The sequence below is a fragment of the Oncorhynchus mykiss genome, chromosome 27, assembly GCF_057628025.1.
Source record: "Oncorhynchus mykiss isolate SJ-2025 chromosome 27, ASM5762802v1, whole genome shotgun sequence".
In the NCBI taxonomy this organism is placed as follows: Eukaryota; Metazoa; Chordata; class Actinopteri; order Salmoniformes; family Salmonidae; genus Oncorhynchus; species Oncorhynchus mykiss.
In genome coordinates this window covers 43,797,501-43,821,500 of record NC_143048.1, presented here as the reverse complement: position 1 = coordinate 43,821,500, position 24,000 = coordinate 43,797,501, and the positions used below count along the sequence as shown (strand labels likewise).

At 45.4% G+C, this 24,000-nt stretch overlaps 1 protein-coding gene across 11 annotated transcripts in view; it reads right to left on the bottom strand.

Annotated features, from left to right (window-relative positions):
- cux1b (cut-like homeobox 1b) overlaps window positions 1-24,000 on the bottom strand; it is a 174,090-nt gene that overhangs the window by 95,862 nt on the left and 54,228 nt on the right. For 10 of the 11 annotated variants that reach the window (XM_036965636.2, XM_036965639.2, XM_036965638.2 and 7 more), the window contains exons 6-8: window positions 19,675-19,798; window positions 5,408-5,484; window positions 5,240-5,306 (exon numbers count right to left, since the gene is read on the bottom strand). In XM_036965636.2, coding sequence (XP_036821531.2) covers window positions 5,240-5,306; window positions 5,408-5,484; window positions 19,675-19,798 — 268 coding nt within the window. Of the gene's footprint in view, window positions 1-352; window positions 569-5,239; window positions 5,307-5,407; window positions 5,485-19,674; window positions 19,799-24,000 lie in introns of those variants that run through there. The other variant, XM_090224087.1, reaches the window with a different exon arrangement.

Here is a 24,000-nt window from a genome sequence, read left to right as displayed (position 1 = left end):
TCAAAAGTCAGTCAATGTTTATAGGGGAAATATAAACAAGTTAAGATTGGCGTGTTTGGTTTCTCCTTTTCGTGGTCCGAATGTGAGTAGCATAGCAGGCCCAGCGATCGTTCTATTATACTGAGGCTAACACAACATTACAGCTGGAATTTCATTTGGCCAGCAAAAAGTGTCTCAACAGAATGAAATCGTCAAAAAACAACAACTTTTCAACAGGCTAGGCCTATACTGCAGCTATCACCAAAAAAGGAGAATGCCGACCCAACAAATGGGAGGGTAATAATAATAATTGATGACTAAACAATTGATAAATACGATATAAATACATGAACGGTAGAAAATTGCATCAAACCTGAATAGCGAGACGTAACCAAAAGAGCCAATCAATGTTCTCCCCTGCGCACCCATATGAAGAATGAACCGGAACAAGGAGGTAGGTGTGTGTGTGGAATCATTTATTTGAATGGTCAATCTCTAGTCTATTGATTCACTGGGGAAATAAAGATGTAGCCTAGGTCACAATACAGGTGAATGAATATTCAAGAGGAGTGTGTACCATGCGCATTGGGTTATTGAGCTTGGTTTGGTTGATTTCATGAGGCTGTAGATGAAAAACAAATCTGTTTCCCTTCCGTTTGGGACTTATTGTACTGATCAACAGCTTTTACATAGAACAAACAATCTCTCATTTTATAGACGTGTGTGCTGTCTCTTTAAAACCGAAGAGTTCATTCTCTCTCTCACACACACACACACACACACACACACTTTGAGGCAAAGATGACCATGACTGGGAGAGACGTGCGGCAGGGGAGACGAAGTTAATTAATTACGTTTTTGGTAAAAATCTACTTTGAAATCAGCAATATTTTGCGTTACGGTTAGCATGTTATCACAAACAAGGTCCTAGGGTAGTGAATAGATTTTAGCTTCAGCTATAAGCTAGCAAGGAAAGTTAGTCTACAACACTGGAAGCTACCGGTATCTTCTTGCATTGTAAAGTGTAGTAATGGACATTGTTTTGCGAACAGTAATTAAAACAACAGTAATTAACACAACAGTAATTAACAGTAATTAACAGAGCTGAGGAGGTGGTAACCAGGGAGAGATGGAGAGAGCTGAGGTGGTAACCAGGGAGAGATGGAGAGAGTTGAGGTGGTAACCAGGGAGCGATGGAGAAAGCTGAGGAGGAGAAAACAGGGCGCGATGGAGAGAGCTGCGGTGGTAACCAGGGAGAGATGAGGGGGCTGAGGTGGTGGTAACCAGGGAGAGATGGAGAGAGCTGAGGTGGTGGTAACCAGGGAGAGATGGAGAGAGCTGAGGAGGTGGTAACCAGGGAGCGATGGAGAGAGCTGAGGTGGTGGTAACCAGGGAGAGATGGAGAGAGCTGAGGTGGTGGTAACCAGGGAGCAATGGAGAGAGCGGAGGTGGTGGTAACCAGGGAGTGATGGAGAGAGCTGCGGTGGTGGTAACCAGGGAGTGATGGAGAGAGCTGAGGTGGTGGTAACCAGGGAGAGATGGAGAGAGCTAAGGTGGTGGTAACCAGGGAGTGATGGAGAGAGCTGAGGTGGTGGTAACCAGGGAGTGATGGAGAGAATTGAGGTGGTGGTAACCAGGGAGTGATGGAGAGAGCTGAGGTGGTGGTAACCAGGGAGCGATGGAGAGAGCTGAGGTGGTGGTAACCAGGGAGTGATGGAGAGAGCTGAGGTGGTGGTAACCAGGGAGAGATGGAGAGAGCTGAGGAGTTGGTAACCAGGGAGCGATGGAGAGAGCTGAGGTGGTGGTAAACAGGGAGCGATGGAGAGAGCTGAGGTGGTGGTAACCAGGGAGCGATGGAGAGAGCTGAGGTGGTGGTAAACAGGGCGCGATGGAGAGAGCTGAGGTGGTGGTAACCAGGGAGCGATGGAGAGAGCTGAGGTGGTGGTAACCAGGGAGAGATGGAGAGAGGTGAGGTGGTGGTAACCAGGGAGCGATGGAGAGAGCTGAGGTGGTAACCAGGGAGAGATGGAGAGAGCTGAGGTGGTAACCAGGGAGAGATGGAGAGGGTTGAGGTGGTGGTAACCAGGGAGCGATGGAGAGAGCCGAGGTGGTGGTAACCAGGGAGCGATGGAGAGAGCTGAGGTGGTGGTAACCAGGGAGCGATGGAGAGAGCTGAGGTGGTGGTAACCAGGGAGCGATGGAGAGAGCTGAGGTGGTGGTAACCAGGGAGAGATGGAGAGGGTTGAGGTGGTGGTAACCAGGGAGAGATGGAGAGAGCTGAGGTGGTGGTAACCAGGGAGCGATGGAGAGAGCTGAGGTGGTAACCAGGGAGAGATGGAGAGAGCTGAGGTGGTAACCAGGGAGAGATGGAGAGGGTTGAGGTGGTGGTAACCAGGGAGCGATGGAGAGAGCTGAGGTGGTGGTAACCAGGGAGCGATGGAGAGAGCTGAGGTGGTGGTAAACAGGGAGCGATGGAGAGAGCTGAGGTGGTGGTAACCAGGGAGCGATGGAGAGAGCTGAGGTGGTGGTAACCAGGGAGAGATGGAGAGGGTTGAGGTGGTGGTAACCAGGGAGAGATGGAGAGAGCTGAGGTGGTGGTAACCAGGGAGAGATGGAGAGAGCTGAGGTGGTAACCAGGGAGAGATGGAGAGAGCTGAGGTGGTAACCAGGGAGAGATGGAGAGGGTTGAGGAGGTGGTAACCAGGGAGAGATGGAGAGAGCTGAGGTGCTAACCAGGGAGAGATGGAGAGGGCTGAGGTGGTGGTAACCAGGGAGAGATGGAGACAGCTGAGGTGGTGGTAACCAGGGAGCGATGGAGAGAGCTGAGGAGGTGGTAACCAGGGAGAGATGGAGAGAGCTGAGGTGGTGGTAACCAGGGAGCGATGGAGAGAGCTGAGGTGGTGGTAACCAGGGAGCGATGGAGAGAGCTGAAGAGGTGGTAACCAGGGAGAGATGGAGAGAGCTGAGGAGGTGGTAACCAGGGAGAGATGGAGAGAGCTGAGGTGGTGGTAACCAGGGAGCGATGGAGAGAGCTGAAGAGGTGGTAACCAGGGAGCGATGGAGAGAGCTGAAGAGGTGGTAACCAGGGAGCGATGGAGAAAGGAATCGATCCGTTTTAGCAACCGATCAATCCAACAATTTCACTAATGCAGAGACATGGAGAGTTCAGGGCAGATGAAATAGGTTGGGGGAAACTCTAAGAGCCAAGTTCAGACTCATCTATACTGTCTACCCTCAGCAGCTGAACTCAGAAAGTCTGTGTGTTCTTTGAAAGCCTTCTCCCTGAGCCTCTTAACCTTCACCATCTCCCATAATCCTCCAGCACTCCTCTGACCGTCGGTTGGGCGGCACCCAGACCAAGCATGGAATTAGGAAAATATTCAGTAAAATCCCCCATAAAGGTATTTATATTCCTGTCATTGAAGATCAGTCTCACAGTCCCGTACAGTGTGTGTAATGGACTTGTCCTATACGACACAGCAGTGTATTATCATATAGAGAACATATGGGTGGTACTGGAGGTAAAGAGAGGCGTTTTGGTGAGGAGCCAAATCTGTGTGATAATACATCATCTTATTCAGTACAAAATCAGGCCAGATTAAATCAGGCACGCAAACCAAGAGGATTAACCCCCCCCCCCCCAGATAACATGCTGGAGCTCAGGAATACATAGAGGTCCTCTCTGCAGCTCTGTTGGTAAAAGCAAGGCTCTTGAAACGCCAGGGTAGTGGGTTCGATTCCAGGGACCACTCGTATGTAAATAATGGAAGCACACATCACTAAAAGTCGCTTGGGATAAAAAAGCTTCTGCTAAACGGCATATATTAAATACTGAGTGTACATAAGAAAAACACCTGCTCTTTACATGACATAGACTGACCAGGTGAGATCTATGATCCCTTATTGATGTCACCTGTTAAGTACGCTTCAAATCAGTGTAGATGAAGGAGGAGGCAGGTTAAAGAATGATTTTTTAAGCCTTGAGACAATTGAGACATGGATTGTGTCTGTGTGCCATTCAGAGGGTGAATGGGCAAGACAAAAAATCTATAAGTGCCTTTGAACAGGGGTATGGTAGTAGGTACCAGGCCCCCCGGTTTGACAGTCCTCAGACCAGAAATACAGAGATAGTTTAGTTTAGAGACAAAACAGAGTTCTCCCAGGGGCCCCCAGAGCTAGCTGTACCACTAGAGATTCTAGGTTCGAGTCCAGGCTCTGTCAGCAGCCGGCCGCGACCGGAAGACCCATGGGGCGGAGCACAACTGGCGTGGGGAACCACCCATATGAAAACGTAAACATCCATCATTGTCTATTGTCTCCACGGGGTTACAGCGGGTTCGCTGGAGAGGGAGGAGCCCAGACAGACGACATGTTAAAAAAACATTACGGATGACTCTTTTCTCCCAGCATTCCACAGGGACCCGAGAACCAATCAGCACACTAGAAAATCAGGGGGGAGACAGTGTTTGGCTATCGAACATGTCGATTGAAAAGTGTCCATTGAGAGCTCGTCACTGAGTAATAGTAAACCAACTACACAAATACAGTAGCACAACAGTCAGTAGCTCCAGACCCTGGGTGACAGAGGGAGCCCCCAGTGAATCAGGCCAGGAGACAGAACCTCTCTCTGGGGTTGGGTAGAGTCTGGTTCCCCTGGTGTCTCAGAACTGGGTGGTCAGCCCTGAAATAGCCCTGAGCAAGAGCCTCAAGGACACACCACATTCTTCTCTGACAGAAACATCTGATGACAGCCCAGACACACAGGCAGATGGCCCAGACACACAGGCAGACGGCCCAGACACACAGGCAGACGGCCCAGACACACGGCCCAGACACACGGCCCAGACACACGGCCCAGACACACGGCCCAGACACACAGGCAGACGGACACTAGGGAGTAAGGAGCATATAGTCATCCAGAAGCCAACAAACACATCTTTATAAGCGACTCTATCACAGCTCCCCAGTGTCCCTCACTAAGACTAAAGGGCGTACAGACAGAACCCCACCCAGTGGTATATTTGGTGATTTGGAAAGTATAAACAACATTATAATCTCTCAGTATTTACAGTGTATTGCTAAAGCCTGGATTTAGACTGGCTGTTATTGAGCAGCAAAGAGAAAGTCCAACTCTGGGATTTCCTCTGGATGGAGACGATCACTGGATCACAGGATTATATCAGAGGACTATGAGAGAGCTGTAGTGACCGGAAATGAACCACAGGACTAAGTGATGGGATGAAGGTCAGCTGAAACTCACTTCGCGGTGCAGTCCTCATCATACTTAGTCTTCAGATCAAAGAGCTCTGCCTGAGTTGTTTCAAGAGCTGAAAAAAAAAGGCAGAAACAACAGCTGTTAGTCACGCCAACGGTGTGTGTGTGTGTGACAGATACAGGACAGGTAGTGAATGGACTGGTAGCTAGCTACCTGTCTGTAAGGCCTGGGCCTTGTGATCAGCCTCAACCAGCTTAGAGGACATGGAGTTCTGGCTCTCCTGGAGCGTTCTGGAAACAGAGAGAGATGGAGGGATGGGAGAGACAGAGAGAGATGGAGGGATGGGAGAGACAGAGCGAAATGGAGGGATGGGAGAGACAGAGAGAGATGGAGGGATGGGGAGAGAGACAGAGAGAGATGGAGGGATGGGGAGAGAGACAGAGAGAGATGGAGGGATGGGGAGAGAGACAGAGAGAGATGGATGGGGAGAGAGACAGAGAGAGATGGAGGGATGGGGAGAGAGACAGAGAGAGATGGAGGGATGGGAAGAGAGACAGAGAGAGATGGAGGGATGGGAGAGACAGAGAGAGATGGAGGGATGGGAGAGACAGAGAGATGGAGGGATGGGAGAGACAGAGAGATGGAGGGATGGGAGAGACAGAGAGATGGAGGGATGGGAGAGACAGAGAGATGGAGGGATGGGAGAGACAGAGAGAGACAGAGAGATTGAGGGATGGGAGAGACAGAGAGTCATCAACCATGAGTTACTGAACTCCATTTAGAATAAGACATCAGCCCAGACTCCCTTACAGTTTAATTCTATAACACCAAACAAGGCTACTGTAAAAACTCCCTATTTTCTCACCATTTCTCATCCATTTTTTTCCTTAAATCGAACAAACTACAAACCACTTTATCATTAGGAAGCTGGATTTGTCAGTAATGTGCTCCCTCTCTCCCTCCTCCTCCTCCCTTATCTATCGCTCTTCGTCTTCGTCAGGGTCATGTTTCAGAGGTCCATCCATATACTGCCCCTCTAATACAACACATATTCCTAGTAGATACTGTACCCCTCCTCTCTATATTCCTAGTAGATACTGTACCCCTCCTCTCTATATTCCTAGTAGATACTGTACCCCTCCTCTCTATATTCCTAGTAGATACTGTAACTCTCCTCTCCTCTCTATATACCTAGTAGATCCTGTACCTCTCCTCTCTATATTCCTAGTAGATACTGTACCTCTCCTCTCCTCTCTATATTCCTAGTAGATACTGTACCTCTCCTCTCCTCTCTATATTCCTAGTAGATACTGTAACTCTCCTCTCTATATTCCTAGTAGATACTGTAACTCTCCTCTCCTCTCTATATTCCTAGTAGATACTGTAACTCTCCTCTCCTCTCTATATTCCTAGTAGATACTGTACCTCTCCTCTCCTCTCTATATTCCTAGTAGATACTGTAACTCTCCTCTCTATATTCCTAGTAGATACTGTAACTCTCCTCTCCTCTCTATATTCCTAGTAGATACTGTAACTCTCCTCTCCTCTCTATATTCCTAGTAGATACTGTACCTCTCCTCTCCTCTCTATATTCCTAGTAGATACTGTACCTCTCCTCTCCTCTCTATATTCCTAGTAGATACTGTACCTCTCCTCTCTATATTCCTAGTAGATACTGTAACCCTCCTCTCCTCTCTATATTCCTAGTAGATACTGTAACCCTCCTCTCTATATTCCTAGTAGATACTGTAACCCTCCTCTCTATATTCCTAGTAGATACTGTAACCCTCCTCTCTATATTCCTAGTAGATACTGTACCTCTCCTCTCCATATTCCTAGTAGATACTGTACCTCTCCTCTCCTCTCTATATCCCTAGTAGATACTGTACCTCTCCTCTCTATATTCCTAGTAGATACTGTACCTCTCATCTCCTCTCTATATTCCTAGTAGATACTGTACCTCTCCTCTCCTCTCTATATTCCTAGTAGATACTGTACCTCTCCTCTCTATATTCCTAGTAGATACTGTAACCCTCCTCTCCTCTCTATATTCCTAGTAGATACTGTAACACTCCTCTCTATATTCCTAGTAGATACTGTAACCCTCCTCTCTATATTCCTAGTAGATACTGTAACTCTCCTCTCTATATTCCTAGTAGATACTGTAACCCTCCTCTCTATACTCCTAGTAGATAATGTAACCCTCCTCTCTATATTCCTAGTAGATACTGTAACCCTCCTCTCCTCTCTATATTCCTAGTAGATACTGTAACCCTCCTCTCTATATTCCTAGTAGATACTGTAACCCTCCTCTCTATATTCCTAGTAGATACTGTAACCCTCCTCTCTATATTCCTAGTAGATACTGTAACCCTCCTCTCTATATTCCTAGTAGATACTGTAACCCTCCTCTCCTCTCTATATTCCTAGTAGATACTGTAACCCTCCTCTCTATATTCCTAGTAGATACTGTACCTCTCCTCTCTATATTCCTAGTAGATACTGTAACCCTCCTCTCCTCTTTATATTCCTAGTAGATACTGTAACCCTCCTCTCTATATTCCTAGTAGATACTGTAACCCTCCTCTCTATATTCCTAGTAGATACTGTACCCCTCCTCTCTATATTCCTAGTAGATACTGTAACCCTCCTCTCTATATTCCTAGTAGATACTGTAACCCTCCTCTCTATATTCCTAGTAGATACTGTACCCCTCCTCTCTATATTCCTAGTAGATACTGTAACTCTCCTCTCCTCTCTATATTCCTAGTAGATACTGTACCTCTCCTCTCCATATTCCTAGTAGATACTGTAACCCTCCTCTCTATATTCCTAGTAGATACTGTAACTCTCCTCTCCTCTCTATATTCCTAGTAGATACTGTAACCCTCCTCTCTATACTCCTAGTAGATACTGTAACCCTCCTCTCTATATTCCTAGTAGATACTGTAACCCTCCTCTCTATATTCCTAGTAGATACTGTAACTCTCCTCTCTATATTCCTAGTAGATAATGTAACCCTCCTCTCTATATTCCTAGTAGATACTGTAACCCTCCTCTCTATATTCATAGTAGATCCTGTACCTCTCCTCTCCTCTCTATATTCCTAGTAGATACTGTAACTCTCCTCTCCTCTCTATATTCCTAGTAGATACTATAACCCTCCTCTCTATATTCCTAGTAGATACTGTAACCCTCCTCTCTATATTCCTAGTAGATACTGTAACCCTCCTCTCTATATTCCTAGTAGATACTGTAACCCTCCTCTCTATATTCCTAGTAGATACTGTAACTCTCCTCTCTATATTCCTAGTAGATAATGTAACCCTCCTCTCTATATTCCTAGTAGATACTGTAACCCTCCTCTCTATATTCCTAGTAGATACTGTAACCCTCCTCTCTATATTCCTAGTAGATACTGTAACCCTCCTCTCTATATTCCTAGTAGATACTGTAACCCTCCTCTCTATATTCCTAGTAGATACTGTAACCCTCCTCTCTATACTCCTAGTAGATACTGTAACCCTCCTCTCTATATTCCTAGTAGATACTGTAACTCTCCTCTCCTCTCTATATTCCTAGTAGATACTGTAACCCTCCTCTCTATATTCCTAGTAGATACTGTAACCCTCCTCTCTATACTCCTAGTAGATACTGTAACCCTCCTCTCTATATTCCTAGTAGATACTGTAACCCTCCTCTCTATATTCCTAGTAGATACTGTAACCCTCCTCTCTATATTCCTAGTAGATACTGTAACCCTCCTCTCTATATTCCTAGTAGATACTGTAACCCTCCTCTCTATATTCCTAGTAGATACTGTAACCCTCCTCTCTATATTCCTAGTAGATACTGTAACCCTCCTCTCTATATTCCTAGTAGATACTGTACCTCTCATCTCCTCTCTATATTCCTAGTAGATACTGTAACCCTCCTCTCCTCTCTATATTCCTAGTAGATACTGTAACCCTCCTCTCCTCTCTATATTCCTAGTAGATACTGTAACCCTCCTCTCCTCTCTATATTCCTAGTAGATACTGTAACACTCCTCTCTATATTCCTAGTAGATACTGTAACCCTCCTCTCTATATTCCTAGTAGATACTGTAACCCTCCTCTCCTCTCTATATTCCTAGTAGATACTGTAACTCTCCTCTCCTCTCTATATTCCTAGTAGATACTGTAACCCTCCTCTCTATATTCCTAGTAGATACTGTAACTCTCCTCTCCTCTCTATATTCCTAGTAGATACTGTAACTCTCCTCTCCTCTCTATATTCCTAGTAGATACTGTAACCCTCCTCTCTATACTCCTAGTAGATACTGTAACCCTCCTCTCTATATTCCTAGTAGATACTGTAACTCTCCTCTCCTCTCTATATTCCTAGTAGATACTGTAACCCTCCTCTCTATATTCCTAGTAGATACTGTAACCCTCCTCTCTATACTCCTAGTAGATACTGTAACCCTCCTCTCTATATTCCTAGTAGATACTGTAACCCTCCTCTCTATATTCCTAGTAGATACTGTAACCCTCCTCTCTATATTCCTAGTAGATACTGTAACCCTCCTCTCTATATTCCTAGTAGATACTGTAACCCTCCTCTCTATATTCCTAGTAGATACTGTAACCCTCCTCTCTATATTCCTAGTAGATACTGTAACCCTCCTCTCTATATTCCTAGTAGATACTGTAACTCTCCTCTCCTCTCTATATTCCTAGTAGATACTGTAACCCTCCTCTCTATATTCCTAGTAGATACTGTAACCCTCCTCTCTATATTCCTAGTAGATACTGTAACCCTCCTCTCTATACTCCTAGTAGATAATGTAACTCTCCTCTCTATATTCCTAGTAGATACTGTAACCATCCTCTCTATATTCCTAGTAGATACTGTAACTCTCCTCTCTATATTCCTAGTAGATACTGTAACCCTCCTCTCTATATTCCTAGTAGATACTGTAACCCTCCTCTCTATATTCCTAGTAGATACTGTAACCCTCCTCTCCTCTCTATATTCCTAGTAGATACTGTAACCCTCCTCTCTATATTCCTAGTAGATACTGTAACTCTCCTCTCTATATTCCTAGTAGATACTGTAACTCTCCTCTCTATATTCCTAGTAGATACTGTAACCCTCCTCTCTATATTCCTAGTAGATACTGTAACCCTCCTCTCTATATTCCTAGTAGATACTGTACCCCTCCTCTCTATATTCCTAGTAGATACTGTAACCCTCCTCTCTATATTCCTAGTAGATACTGTAACTCTCCTCTCTATATTCCTAGTAGATACTGTACCCCTCCTCTCTATATTCCTAGTAGATACTGTAACCCTCCTCTCTATATTCCTAGTAGATACTGTAACCCTCCTCTTTATATTCCTAGTAGATACTGTAACTCTCCTCTCCATATTCCTAGTAGATACTGTACCTCTCCTCTCCTCTCTATATTCCTAGTAGATACTGTAACCCTCCTCTCTATATTCCTAGTAGATACTGTAACTCTCCTCTCCTCTTTATATTCCTAGTAGATACTGTAACTCTCCTCTCCTCTTTATATTCCTAGTAGATACTGTAACTCTCCTCTCCTCTCTATATTCCTAGTAGATACCGTAACTCACCTCTATATTCCTAGTAGATACTGTAACCCTCCTCTCCTCTCTATATTCCTAGTAGATACTGTAACCCTCCTCTCTATATTCCTAGTAGATACTGTAACTCTCCTCTCCTCTCTATATTCCTAGTAGATACTGTAACCCTCCTCTCTATATTCCTAGTAGATACTGTAACCCTCCTCTCTATATTCCTAGTAGATACTGTAACCCTCCTCTCTATATTCCTAGTAGATACTGTAACCCTCCTCTCTATATTCCTAGTAGATACTGTAACCCTCCTCTCCTCTCTATATTCCTAGTAGATACTGTAACCCTCCTCTCCTCTCTATATTCCTAGTAGATACTGTAACCCTCCTCTCTATATTCCTAGTAGATACTGTAACTCTCCTCTCTATATTCCTAGTAGATACTGTAACTCTCCTCTCTATATTCCTAGTAGATACTGTAACCCTCCTCTCCTCTCTATATTCCTAGTAGATACTGTAACCCTCCTCTCTATATTCCTAGTAGATACTGTAACCCTCCTCTCTATATTCCTAGTAGATACTGTAACCCTCCTCTCCTCTCTATATTCCTAGTAGATACTGTAACTCTCCTCTCCTCTCTATATTCCTAGTAGATACTGTACCTCTCCTCTCCTCTCTATATTCCTAGTAGATACTGTAACCCTCCTCTCTATATTCCTAGTAGATACTGTAACTCTCCTCTCCTCTTTATATTCCTAGTAGATACTGTAACTCTCCTCTCCTCTCTATATTCCTAGTAGATACTGTAACTCTCCTCTCCTCTCTATATTCCTAGTAGATACCGTAACTCACCTCTCTATATTCCTAGTAGATACTGTAACCCTCCTCTTTATATTCCTAGTAGATACTGTAACCCTCCTCTCTATATTCCTAGTAGATACTGTACCTCTCCTCTCTATATTCCTAGTAGATACTGTAACTCTCCTCTCCTCTCTATATTCCTAGTAGATACTGTAACTCTCCTCTCCTCTCTATATTCCTAGTAGATACTGTAACCCTCCTCTCTATATTCCTAGTAGATACTGTAACCCTCCTCTCTATATTCCTAGTAGATACTGTAACCCTCCTCTCTATATTCCTAGTAGATACTGTAACCCTCCTCTCTATATTCCTAGTAGATACTGTAACCCTCCTCTCTATATTCCTAGTAGATACTGTAACCCTCCTCTCTATATTCCTAGTAGATACTGTAACCCTCCTCTCTATATTCCTAGTAGATACTGTAACCCTCCTCTCTATATTCCTAGTAGATACTGTAACCCTCCTCTCTATATTCCTAGTAGATACTGTACCTCTCCTCTCCTCTCTATTTTCCTAGTAGATACTGTAACCCTCCTCTCTATATTCCTAGTAGATACTGTAACCCTCCTCTCTATATTCCTAGTAGATACTGTAACCCTCCTCTCTATATTCCTAGTAGATACTGTAACCCTCCTCTCTATATTCCTAGTAGATACTGTAACTCTCCTCTCCTCTCTATATTCCTAGTAGATACTGTAACCCTCCTCTCTATATTCCTAGTAGATACTGTAACCCTCCTCTCTATATTCCTAGTAGATACTGTAACTCTCCTCTCTATATTCCTAGTAGATACTGTAACCCTCCTCTCTATATTCCTAGTAGATACTGTACCCCTCCTCTCTATATTCCTAGTAGATACTGTAACTCTCCTCTCTATATTCCTAGTAGATACTGTAACCCTCCTCTCTATATTCCTAGTAGATACTGTAACCCTCCTCTCTATATTCCTAGTAGATACTGTACCCCTCCTCTCTATATTCCTAGTAGATACTGTAACTCTCCTCTCCTCTCTATATTCCTAGTAGATACTGTAACCCTCCTCTCTATATTCCTAGTAGATACTGTAACCCTCCTCTCTATATTCCTAGTAGATACTGTAACTCTCCTCTCCTCTTTATATTCCTAGTAGATACTGTAACCCTCCTCTCTATATTCCTAGTAGATACTGTAACCCTCCTCTCTATATTCCTAGTAGATACTGTAACCCTCCTCTCTATATTCCTAGTAGATACTGTAACCCTCCTCTCCTCTCTATATTCCTAGTAGATACTGTAACCCTCCTCTCTATATTCCTAGTAGATACTGTAACTCTCCTCTCTATATTCCTAGTAGATACTGTAACTCTCCTCTCTATATTCCTAGTAGATACTGTAACCCTCCTCTCTATATTCCTAGTAGATACTGTAACCCTCCTCTCTATATTCCTAGTAGATACTGTACCCCTCCTCTCTATATTCCTAGTAGATACTGTAACCCTCCTCTCTATATTCCTAGTAGATACTGTAACTCTCCTCTCTATATTCCTAGTAGATACTGTACCCCTCCTCTCTATATTCCTAGTAGATACTGTAACCCTCCTCTCTATATTCCTAGTAGATACTGTAACCCTCCTCTCTATATTCCTAGTAGATACTGTAACCCTCCTCTTTATATTCCTAGTAGATACTGTAACTCTCCTCTCCATATTCCTAGTAGATACTGTACCTCTCCTCTCCTCTCTATATTCCTAGTAGATACTGTAACCCTCCTCTCTATATTCCTAGTAGATACTGTAACTCTCCTCTCCTCTTTATATTCCTAGTAGATACTGTAACTCTCCTCTCCTCTTTATATTCCTAGTAGATACTGTAACTCTCCTCTCCTCTCTATATTCCTAGTAGATACCGTAACTCACCTCTATATTCCTAGTAGATACTGTAACCCTCCTCTCCTCTCTATATTCCTAGTAGATACTGTAACCCTCCTCTCTATATTCCTAGTAGATACTGTAACTCTCCTCTCCTCTCTATATTCCTAGTAGATACTGTAACCCTCCTCTCTATATTCCTAGTAGATACTGTAACCCTCCTCTCTATATTCCTAGTAGATACTGTAACCCTCCTCTCTATATTCCTAGTAGATACTGTAACCCTCCTCTCTATATTCCTAGTAGATACTGTAACCCTCCTCTCCTCTCTATATTCCTAGTAGATACTGTAACCCTCCTCTCTATATTCCTAGTAGATACTGTAACCCTCCTCTCTATATTCCTAGTAGATACTGTAACTCTCCTCTCTATATTCCTAGTAGATACTGTAACTCTCCTCTCTATATTCCTAGTAGATACTGTAACCCTCCTCTCCTCTCTATATTCCTAGTAGATACTGTAACCCTCCTCTCTATATTCCTAGTAGATACTGTAACCCTCCTCTCTATATTCCTAGTAGATACTGTAACCCTCCTCTCCTCTCTATATTCCTAGTAGATACTGTAACTCTCCTCTCCTCTCTATATTCCTAGTAGATACTGTACCTCTCCTCTCCTCTCTATATTCCTAGTAGATACTGTAACCCTCCTCTCTATATTCCTAGTAGATACTGTAACTCTCCTCTCCTCTTTATATTCCTAGTAGATACTGTAACTCTCCTCTCCTCTCTATATTCCTAGTAGATACTGTAACTCTCCTCTCCTCTCTATATTCCTAGTAGATACCGTAACTCACCTCTCTATATTCCTAGTAGATACTGTAACCCTCCTCTTTATATTCCTAGTAGATACTTTAACCCTCCTTTCTATATTCCTAGTAGATACTGTACCTCTCCTCTCTATATTCCTAGTAGATACTGTAACTCTCCTCTCCTCTCTATATTCCTAGTAGATACTGTAACTCTCCTCTCCTCTCTATATTCCTAGTAGATACTGTAACCCTCCTCTCTATATTCCTAGTAGATACTGTAACCCTCCTCTCTATATTCCTAGTAGATACTGTAACCCTCCTCTCTATATTCCTAGTAGATACTGTAACCCTCCTCTCTATATTCCTAGTAGATACTGTAACCCTCCTCTCTATATTCCTAGTAGATACTGTAACCCTCCTCTCTATATTCCTAGTAGATACTGTAACCCTCCTCTCTATATTCCTAGTAGATACTGTAACCCTCCTCTCTATATTCCTAGTAGATACTGTAACCCTCCTCTCTATATTCCTAGTAGATACTGTACCTCTCCTCTCCTCTCTATTTTCCTAGTAGATACTGTAACCCTCCTCTCTATATTCCTAGTAGATACTGTAACCCTCCTCTCTATATTCCTAGTAGATACTGTAACCCTCCTCTCTATATTCCTAGTAGATACTGTAACCCTCCTCTCTATATTCCTAGTAGATACTGTAACTCTCCTCTCCTCTCTATATTCCTAGTAGATACTGTAACCCTCCTCTCTATATTCCTAGTAGATACTGTAACCCTCCTCTCTATATTCCTAGTAGATACTGTAACTCTCCTCTCTATATTCCTAGTAGATACTGTAACCCTCCTCTCTATATTCCTAGTAGATACTGTACCCCTCCTCTCTATATTCCTAGTAGATACTGTAACTCTCCTCTCTATATTCCTAGTAGATACTGTAACCCTCCTCTCTATATTCCTAGTAGATACTGTAACCCTCCTCTCTATATTCCTAGTAGATACTGTACCCCTCCTCTCTATATTCCTAGTAGATACTGTAACTCTCCTCTCCTCTCTATATTCCTAGTAGATACTGTAACCCTCCTCTCTATATTCCTAGTAGATACTGTAACCCTCCTCTCTATATTCCTAGTAGATACTGTAACTCTCCTCTCCTCTTTATATTCCTAGTAGATACTGTAACCCTCCTCTCTATATTCCTAGTAGATACTGTAACCCTCCTCTCTATATTCCTAGTAGATACTGTAACCCTCCTCTCTATATTCCTAGTAGATACTGTACCCCTCCTCTCTATATTCCTAGTAGATACTGTAACTCTCCTCTCCTCTCTATATTCATAGTAGATCCTGTACCTCTCCTCTCCATATTCCTAGTAGATACTGTAACTCTCCTCTCCTCTCTATATTCCTAGTAGATACTGTAACCCTCCTCTCTATATTCCTAGTAGATACTGTACCCCTCCTCTCTATATTCCTAGTAGATACTGTAACTCTCCTCTCCTCTCTATATTCCTAGTAGATCCTGTACCTCTCCTCTCTATATTCCTAGTAGATACTGTACCTCTCCTCTCCTCTCTATATTCCTAGTAGATACTGTACCTTTCCTCTCCTCTCTATATTCCTAGTAGATACTGTAACTCTCCTCTCTATATTCCTAGTAGATACTGTAACTCTCCTCTCCTCTCTATATTCCTAGTAGATACTGTAACTCTCCTCTCCTCTCTATATTCCTAGTAGATACTGTACCTCTCCTCTCCTCTCTATATTCCTAGTAGATACTGTACCTCTCCTCTCCTCTCTATATTCCTAGTAGATACTGTACCTCTCCTCTCCTCTCTATATTCCTAGTAGATACTGTAACCCTCCTCTCTATATTCCTAGTAGATACTGTAACTCTCCTCTCCTCTTTATATTCCTAGTAGATACTGTAACCCTCCTCTCTATATTTCTAGTAGATACTGTAACCCTCCTCTCTATATTCCTAGTAGATACTGTAACCCTCCTCTCTATATTCCTAGTAGATACTGTAACCCTCCTCTCTATATTCCTAGTAGATACTGTAACCCTCCTCTCTATACTCCTAGTAGATACTGTAACCCTCCTCTCTATATTCCTAGTAGATACTGTAACTCTCCTCTCCTCTCTATATTCCTAGTAGATACTGTAACCCTCCTCTCTATATTCCTAGTAGATACTGTAACCCTCTTTATATTCCTAGTAGATACTGTAACCCTCCTCTCTATATTCCTAGTAGATACTGTAACCCTCCTCTCTATATTCCTAGTAGATACTGTAACCCTCCTCTCTATATTCCTAGTAGATACTGTAACTCTCCTCTCCTCTCTATATTCCTAGTAGATACTGTAACCCTCCTCTCCTCTCTATATTCCTAGTAGATACTGTAACCCTCCTCTCTATATTCCTAGTAGATACTGTAACCCTCCTCTCTATACTCCTAGTAGATACTGTAACCCTCCTCTCTATATTCCTAGTAGATACTGTAACCCTCCTCTCTATATTCCTAGTAGATACTGTAACCCTCCTCTCTATATTCCTAGTAGATACTGTAACCCTCCTCTCTATATTCCTAGTAGATACTGTAACCCTCCTCTCTATATTCCTAGTAGATACTGTAACCCTCCTCTCTATATTCCTAGTAGATACTGTAACCCTCCTCTCTATATTCCTAGTAGATACTGTAACCCTCCTCTCTATATTCCTAGTAGATACTGTAACCCTCCTCTCTATATTCCTAGTAGATACTGTAACCCTCCTCTCTATATTCCTAGTAGATACTGTAACCCTCCTCTCTATATTCCTAGTAGATACTGTAACCCTCCTCTTTATATTCCTAGTAGATACTGTAACCCTCCTCTCCTCTCTATATTCCTAGTAGATAATGTAACCCTCCTCTCTATATTCCTAGTAGATACTGTAACCCTCCTCTCTATATTCCTAGTAGATACTGTAACCCTCCTCTCTATATTCCTAGTAGATACTGTAACTCTCCTCTCCTCTTTATATTCCTAGTAGATACTGTAACCCTCCTCTCTATATTCCTAGTAGATACTGTAACCCTCCTCTCTATAGTCCTAGTAGATACTGTAACCCTCCTCTCTATATTCCTAGTAGATACTGTACCCCTCCTCTCTATATTCCTAGTAGATACTGTAACTCTCCTCTCCTCTCTATATTCCTAGTAGATCCTGTACCTCTCCTCTCTATATTCCTAGTAGATACTGTACCTCTCCTCTCCTCTCTATATTCCTAGTAGATACTGTACCTCTCCTCTCCTCTCTATATTCCTAGTAGATACTGTAACTCTCCTCTCTATATTCCTAGTAGATACTGTAACTCTCCTCTCCTCTCTATATTCCTAGTAGATACTGTAACTCTCCTCTCCTCTCTATATTCCTAGTAGATACTGTACCTCTCCTCTCCTCTCTATATTCCTAGTAGATACTGTACCTCTCCTCTCTATGTTCCTAGTAGATACTGTACCTCTCCTCTCTATATTCCTAGTAGATACTGTAACCCTCCTCTCCTCTCTATATTCCTAGTAGATACTGTAACCCTCCTCTCCTCTCTATATTCCTAGTAGATACTGTAACCCTCCTCTCTATATTCCTAGTAGATACTGTAACCCTCCTCTCTATATTCCTAGTAGATACTGTAACCCTCCTCTCTATATTCCTAGTAGATACTGTACCTCTCCTCTCCATATTCCTAGTAGATACTGTACCTCTCCTCTCCTCTCTATTTTCCTAGTAGATACTGTACCTCTCCTCTCTATATTCCTAGTAGATACTGTACCTCTCCTCTCCTCTCTATATTCCTAGTAGATACTGTACCTCTCCTCTCCTCTCTATATTCCTAGTAGATACTGTACCTCTCCTCTCTATATTCCTAGTAGATACTGTAACCCTCCTCTCCTCTCTATATTCCTAGTAGATACTGTAACCCTCCTCTCCTCTCTATATTCCTAGTAGATACTGTAACCCTCCTCTCTATATTCCTAGTAGATACTGTACCTCTCCTCTCTATATTCCTAGTAGATACTGTACCTCTCCTCTCTATATTCCTAGTAGATACTGTAACTCTCCTCTCCTCTCTATATTCCTAGTACATACTGTAACCCTCCTCTCTATATTCCTAGTAGATACTGTAACCCTCCTCTCTATACTCCTAGTAGATAATGTAACCCTCCTCTCTATATTCCTAGTAGATACTGTAACCCTCCTCTCTATATTCCTAGTAGATACTGTAACCCTCCTCTCTATATTCCTAGTAGATACTGTAACCCTCCTCTCTATATTCCTAGTAGATACTGTAACCCTCCTCTCTATATTCCTAGTAGATACTGTAACCCTCCTCTCTATATTCCTAGTAGATACTGTAACTCTCCTCTCCTCTTTATATTCCTAGTAGATACTGTAACCCTCCTCTCTATATTCCTAGTAGATACTGTAACCCTCCTCTCTATATTCCTAGTAGATACTGTAACCCTCCTCTCTATATTCCTAGTAGATACTGTACCCCTCCTCTCTATATTCCTAGTAGATACTGTAACTCTCCTCTCCTCTCTATATTCCTAGTAGATACTGTAACCCTCCTCTCTATATTCCTAGTAGATACTGTACCCCTCCTCTCTATATTCCTAGTAGATACTGTACCCCTCCTCTCTATATTCCTAGTAGATACTGTAACTCTCCTCTCCTCTCTATATTCCTAGTAGATCCTGTACCTCTCCTATCCTCTCTATATTCCTAGTAGATACTGTAACTCTCCTCTCCTCTCTATATTCCTAGTAGATACTGTAACTCTCCTCTCCTCTCTATATTCCTAGTAGATCCTGTACCTCTCCTCTCTATATTCCTAGTAGATACTGTAACTCTCCTCTCCTCTCTATATTCCTAGTAGAGACTGTAACTCTCCTCTCCTCTCTATATTCCTAGTAGATACTGTAACTCTCCTCTCTATATTCCTAGTAGATACTGTAACCCTCCTCTCTATATTCCTAGTAGATACTGTAACCCTCCTCTCTATATTCCTAGTAGATACTGTAACTCTCCTCTCCTCTCTATATTCCTAGTAGATACTGTAACCCTCCTCTCTATATTCTTAGTAGATACCGTAACTCACCTCTCTATATTCCTAGTAGATACTGTAACTCTCCTCTCTATATTCCTAGTAGATACTGTAACTCTCCTCTCTATATTCCTAGTAGATACTGTAACCCTCCTCTCTATATTCCTAGTAGATACTGTAACCCTCCTCTCTATATTCCTAGTAGATACTGTAACCCTCCTCTCTATATTCCTAGTAGATACTGTAACCCTCCTCTCTATATTCCTAGTAGATACTGTAACTCACCTCTCCTTCTCTGCATAGTCATTGTGGAGCTGGACCTGTTTCTCCTGGACCAGGTTCTCAGCCTGGTTCTTCAGGGACTGCTCATAGTCCCGGATCTTCTCCTTCAGCGCTTTAATAGTCACCTCTAGACCAGGAGAGAGAAGACACCATGAGAGAGCGGGGGGGTGGGTAGGAAAGGAAAGAGGGAGGGGGGAGAGAAGACACCATGAGAGAGAGGGGGGAGGGTGGGAAAGGAAAGAGGGAGGGGGGAGGGTGAGAGAAGACACCATGAGAGAGAGGGGGGGTGGGTGGGAAAGGAAAGAGGCAGGGGGGAGGGTGAGAGAAGACACCATGAGAGAGAGGGGGGTGGGTGGGAAAGGAAAGAGGGAGGGGGGAGGGTGAGAGAAGACACCATGAGAGAGAGGGGGGGTGGGTGGGAAAGGAAAGAGGGAGGGGGGAGGGTGAGAGAAGACACCATGAGAGAGAGGGGGGTGGGTGGGAAAGGAAAGAGAGAGGGGGGAGGGTGAGAGAAGACACCATGAGAGAGAGGGGGGGTGGGAAAGGAAAGAGGGAGGGTGAGAGAAGACACCATGAGAGAGAGAGGGGGGGGGGTGGGAAAGGAAAGAGGGAGGGGGAGGGTGAGAGAAGACACCATGAGAGAGAGGGGGGGTGGGAAAGGAAAGAGGGAGGGTGAGAGAAGACACCATGAGAGAGAGAGGGGGGGAGGGTGGGAAAGGAAATAGGGAGGGGGAGGGTGAGAGAAGACACCATGAGAGAGAGGGGGGGGTGGGAAATGAAAGAGGGAGGGGGGAGGGTGAGAGAAGACACCATGAGAGAGAGGGGGGGTGGGAAAGGAAAGAGGGAGGGGGGAGGGTGAGAGAAGACACCATGAGAGAGAGGGGGGGTGCGTGGGAAAGGAAAGAGGGAGGGGGGAGGGTGAGAGAAGACACCATGAGAGAGAGGGGGGGTGGGTGGGAAAGGAAAGAGGGAGGGGGGAGGGTGAGAGAAGACACCATGAGAGATAGAGGGGGGAGGGTGGGAAAGGAAAGAGGGGGGGTGAGAAAAGACACCATGAGAGAGAGAGGGGGGGGTGGGAAAGGAAAGAGGGAGGGGGGAGGGTGAGAGAAGACACCATGAGAGAGAGAGGGGGGGGTGGGAAAGGAAAGAGGGAGGGGGGAGGGTGAGAGAAGACACCATGAGAGAGAGAGGGGGGGAGGGAAAGGAAAGAGGGAGGGGGGAGGGTGGGAAAGGAAAGAGGGAGGGGTGAGAGAAGACACCATGAGAGAGAGAGGGGGGGTGGGAAAGGAAAGAGGGAGGGGGGAGGGTGGGAAAGGAAAGAGGGAGGGGTGAGAGAAGACACCATGAGAGAGAGAGGGGGGGGTGGGAAAGGAAAGAGGGGGGGTGAGAGAAGACACCATGAGAGAGAGAGGGGGGGGTGGGTGGGAAAGGAAAGAGGGGGGGTGAGAGAAGACACCATGAGAGACAGAGAGAGGGTGGAATACATTAAGATGTCCCTTAATGAAAGGAATATTACAAACAGGATTCACCCTAGCTTGAAACTAAAAGGCCAATCGGGTGATCAACCCGAGGGATTTGAAATCCCCAAAATATTCCTTCCCTTAGAACACATGAACAGGTGACTATCCCAGGAAATAAAGGAAATGAGCACTCTGTTTCTGCATAAAACCAGCCGATATTTACTGACGGGACATGAACAGGATCACCTTCATCACCCCATACCCTGCTGAGGGATGTCTGGCTGGCTGTGTTGATACCCCATACCCCTGCTGAGGGATGTCTGGCTGGCTGTGTTGATACCCCATACCCTGCTGAGGGATGTCTGGCTGGCTGTGTTGATACCCCATACCCCTGCTGAGGGATGTCTGGCTGGCTGTGTTGATACCTCATACCCCTGCTGAGGGATGTCTGGCTGGCTGTGATGATACCCCATACCCTGCTGAGGGATGTCTGGCTGGCTGTGTTGATACCCCATGGGATGTCTGGCTGGCTGTGATGATACCCCATACCCTGCTGAGGGATGTCTGGCTGGCTGTGTTGATACCCCATACCCTGCTGAGGGATGTCTGGCTGGCTGTGTTGATACCCCATACCCCTGCTGAGGGATGTCTGGCTGGCTGTGTTGATACCCCATACCCTGCTGAGGGATGTCTGGCTGGCTGTGTTGATACCTCATACCCCTGCTGAGGGATGTCTGGCTGGCTGTGTTGATACCCCATACCCCTGCTGAGGGATGTCTGGCTGGCTGTGTTGATACCTCATACCCCTGCTGAGGGATGTCTGGCTGGCTGTGCTGATACCCCATACCCTGCTGAGGGATGTCTGGCTGGCTGTGTTGATACCCCATACCCCTGCTGAGGGATGTCTGGCTGGCTGTGTTGATACCCCATACCCCTGCTGAGGGATGTCTGGCTAGCTGTGTTGATACCCCATACCCTGCTGAGGGATGTCTGGCTGGCTGTGTTGATACCCCATACCCCTGCTGAGGGATGTCTGGCTGGCTGTGTTGATACCCCATACCCCTGCTGAGGGATGTCTGGCTGGCTGTGTTGATACCTCATACCCCTGCTGAGGGATGTCTGGCTGGCTGTGCTGATACCCCATACCCTGCTGAGGGATGTCTGGCTGGCTGTGTTGATACCTCATACCCCTGCTGAGGGATGTCTGGCTGGCTGTCCTGATACCCCATACCCCTGCTGAGGGATGTCTGGCTGGCTGTGAGAGGAAACCACAGAGAGAGGAAACCACAGAGAGTGGAAACCACAGAGAGGGGGAAACCACAGAGAGGGGGAAACCACAGAGAGGGGGAAACCACAGAGAGGGGGAAACCACAGAGAGGGGGAAACCACAGAGAGGGGGAAACCACAGAGAGGGGAAACCACAGAGAGAGGAAACCACAGAGAGGGGAAACCACAGAGAGGGGAAACCACAGAGAGGGGAAACCACAGAGAGGGGAAACCACAGAGAGGGGAAACCACAGAGAGGGGAAACCACAGAGAGAGGAAACCACAGAGAGAGGAAACCACAGAGAGGGGAAACCACAGAGAGGGGAAACCACAGAGAGGGGAAACCACAGAGAGGGGAAACCACAGAGAGGGGAAACCACAGAGAGGGGAAACCACAGAGAGGGGAAACCACAGAGAGGGGAAACCACAGAGAGGGGAAACCACAGAGAGGAAAAGTGGTGTAATAGGTGGATGTCTGAGAGGACAGGGGGATTCCTTTAAGGAAGTGAGATAAAGATTGAGAGCACTGCTGATCGTTGGATTTGATTGAGAGTTCTCAGCACTGTGCACGAGTGAGTGATTTAAACCCCATTCTCCCTGTTCTGACACACAATCAATAGCAGGGAGTTCTTTCAGAGCCCTCTTACCCTGCTACTGTTCAACACCTTAAACATTTTGGTTGCTGGGATCAATGTCAACTGCTGAGGGTTTCTCTGTCTGCGTGTGTGAGGAGGGGACGGGGGGTTCTCTATCTGTGTGTGTGTGTGTGTGTGAGGAGGGGTTCTCCATCTGTGTGTGTGTGTGAGGGGGGGTTCTCTGTCTGTGTGTGTGTGTGAGGGGGGGTTCTCTGTCTGTGTGTGTGTGTGAGGGGGGGGGGTTCTCTGTCTGTGTGTGTGTGTGAGGAGGGGTTCTCCATCTGTGTGTGTGTGTGAGGGGGGGTTCTCTGTCTGTGTGTGTGTGTGAGGGGGGGGGGTTCTCTGTCTGTGTGTGTGTGTGAGGGGGGGGGGGGTTCTCTGTCTGTGTGTGTGTGTGAGGGGGGGGGGGTTCTCTGTCTGTGTGTGTGTGTGTGGGGGGGGTTCTCTGCCTCTGTGTGTGTGTGAGGGTGGGGGGGGGGGGGGGGAGTTCTCTGTGTGTGTGTGTGGGGGGGTTCTCTGCCTCTGTGTGTGTGTGAGGGGGGGGGGGGGGTGTATTCAGTCTGAAAGGATAAAGGATTAGGAAGTGGAATAATCAATAGCGGAATAGAACGCTGCTGCTATCGAGGTGTTCCAATTAACTGTCTCACCCCCCCTCCCTCCCTCCCTCCCTCCATCCATCTCCCTCCCGACATCCATCCATCTCCCTCCCGAAACCCCTCCATCTCCCTCCCGAAACCCCTCCATCTCCCTCCCGACATCCATCCATCTCCCTCCCGAAACCCCTCCATCTCCCTCCCGACATCCATCCATCTCCCTCCCGACATCCATCCATCTCCCTCCCGACATCCATCCATCTCCCTCCCGACACCCCTCCCTCCCGACATCCATCCATCTCCCTCCCGACACCCCTCCATCTCCCTCCCGAAACCCCTCCATCTCCCTCCCGACATCCATCCATCTCCCTCCCG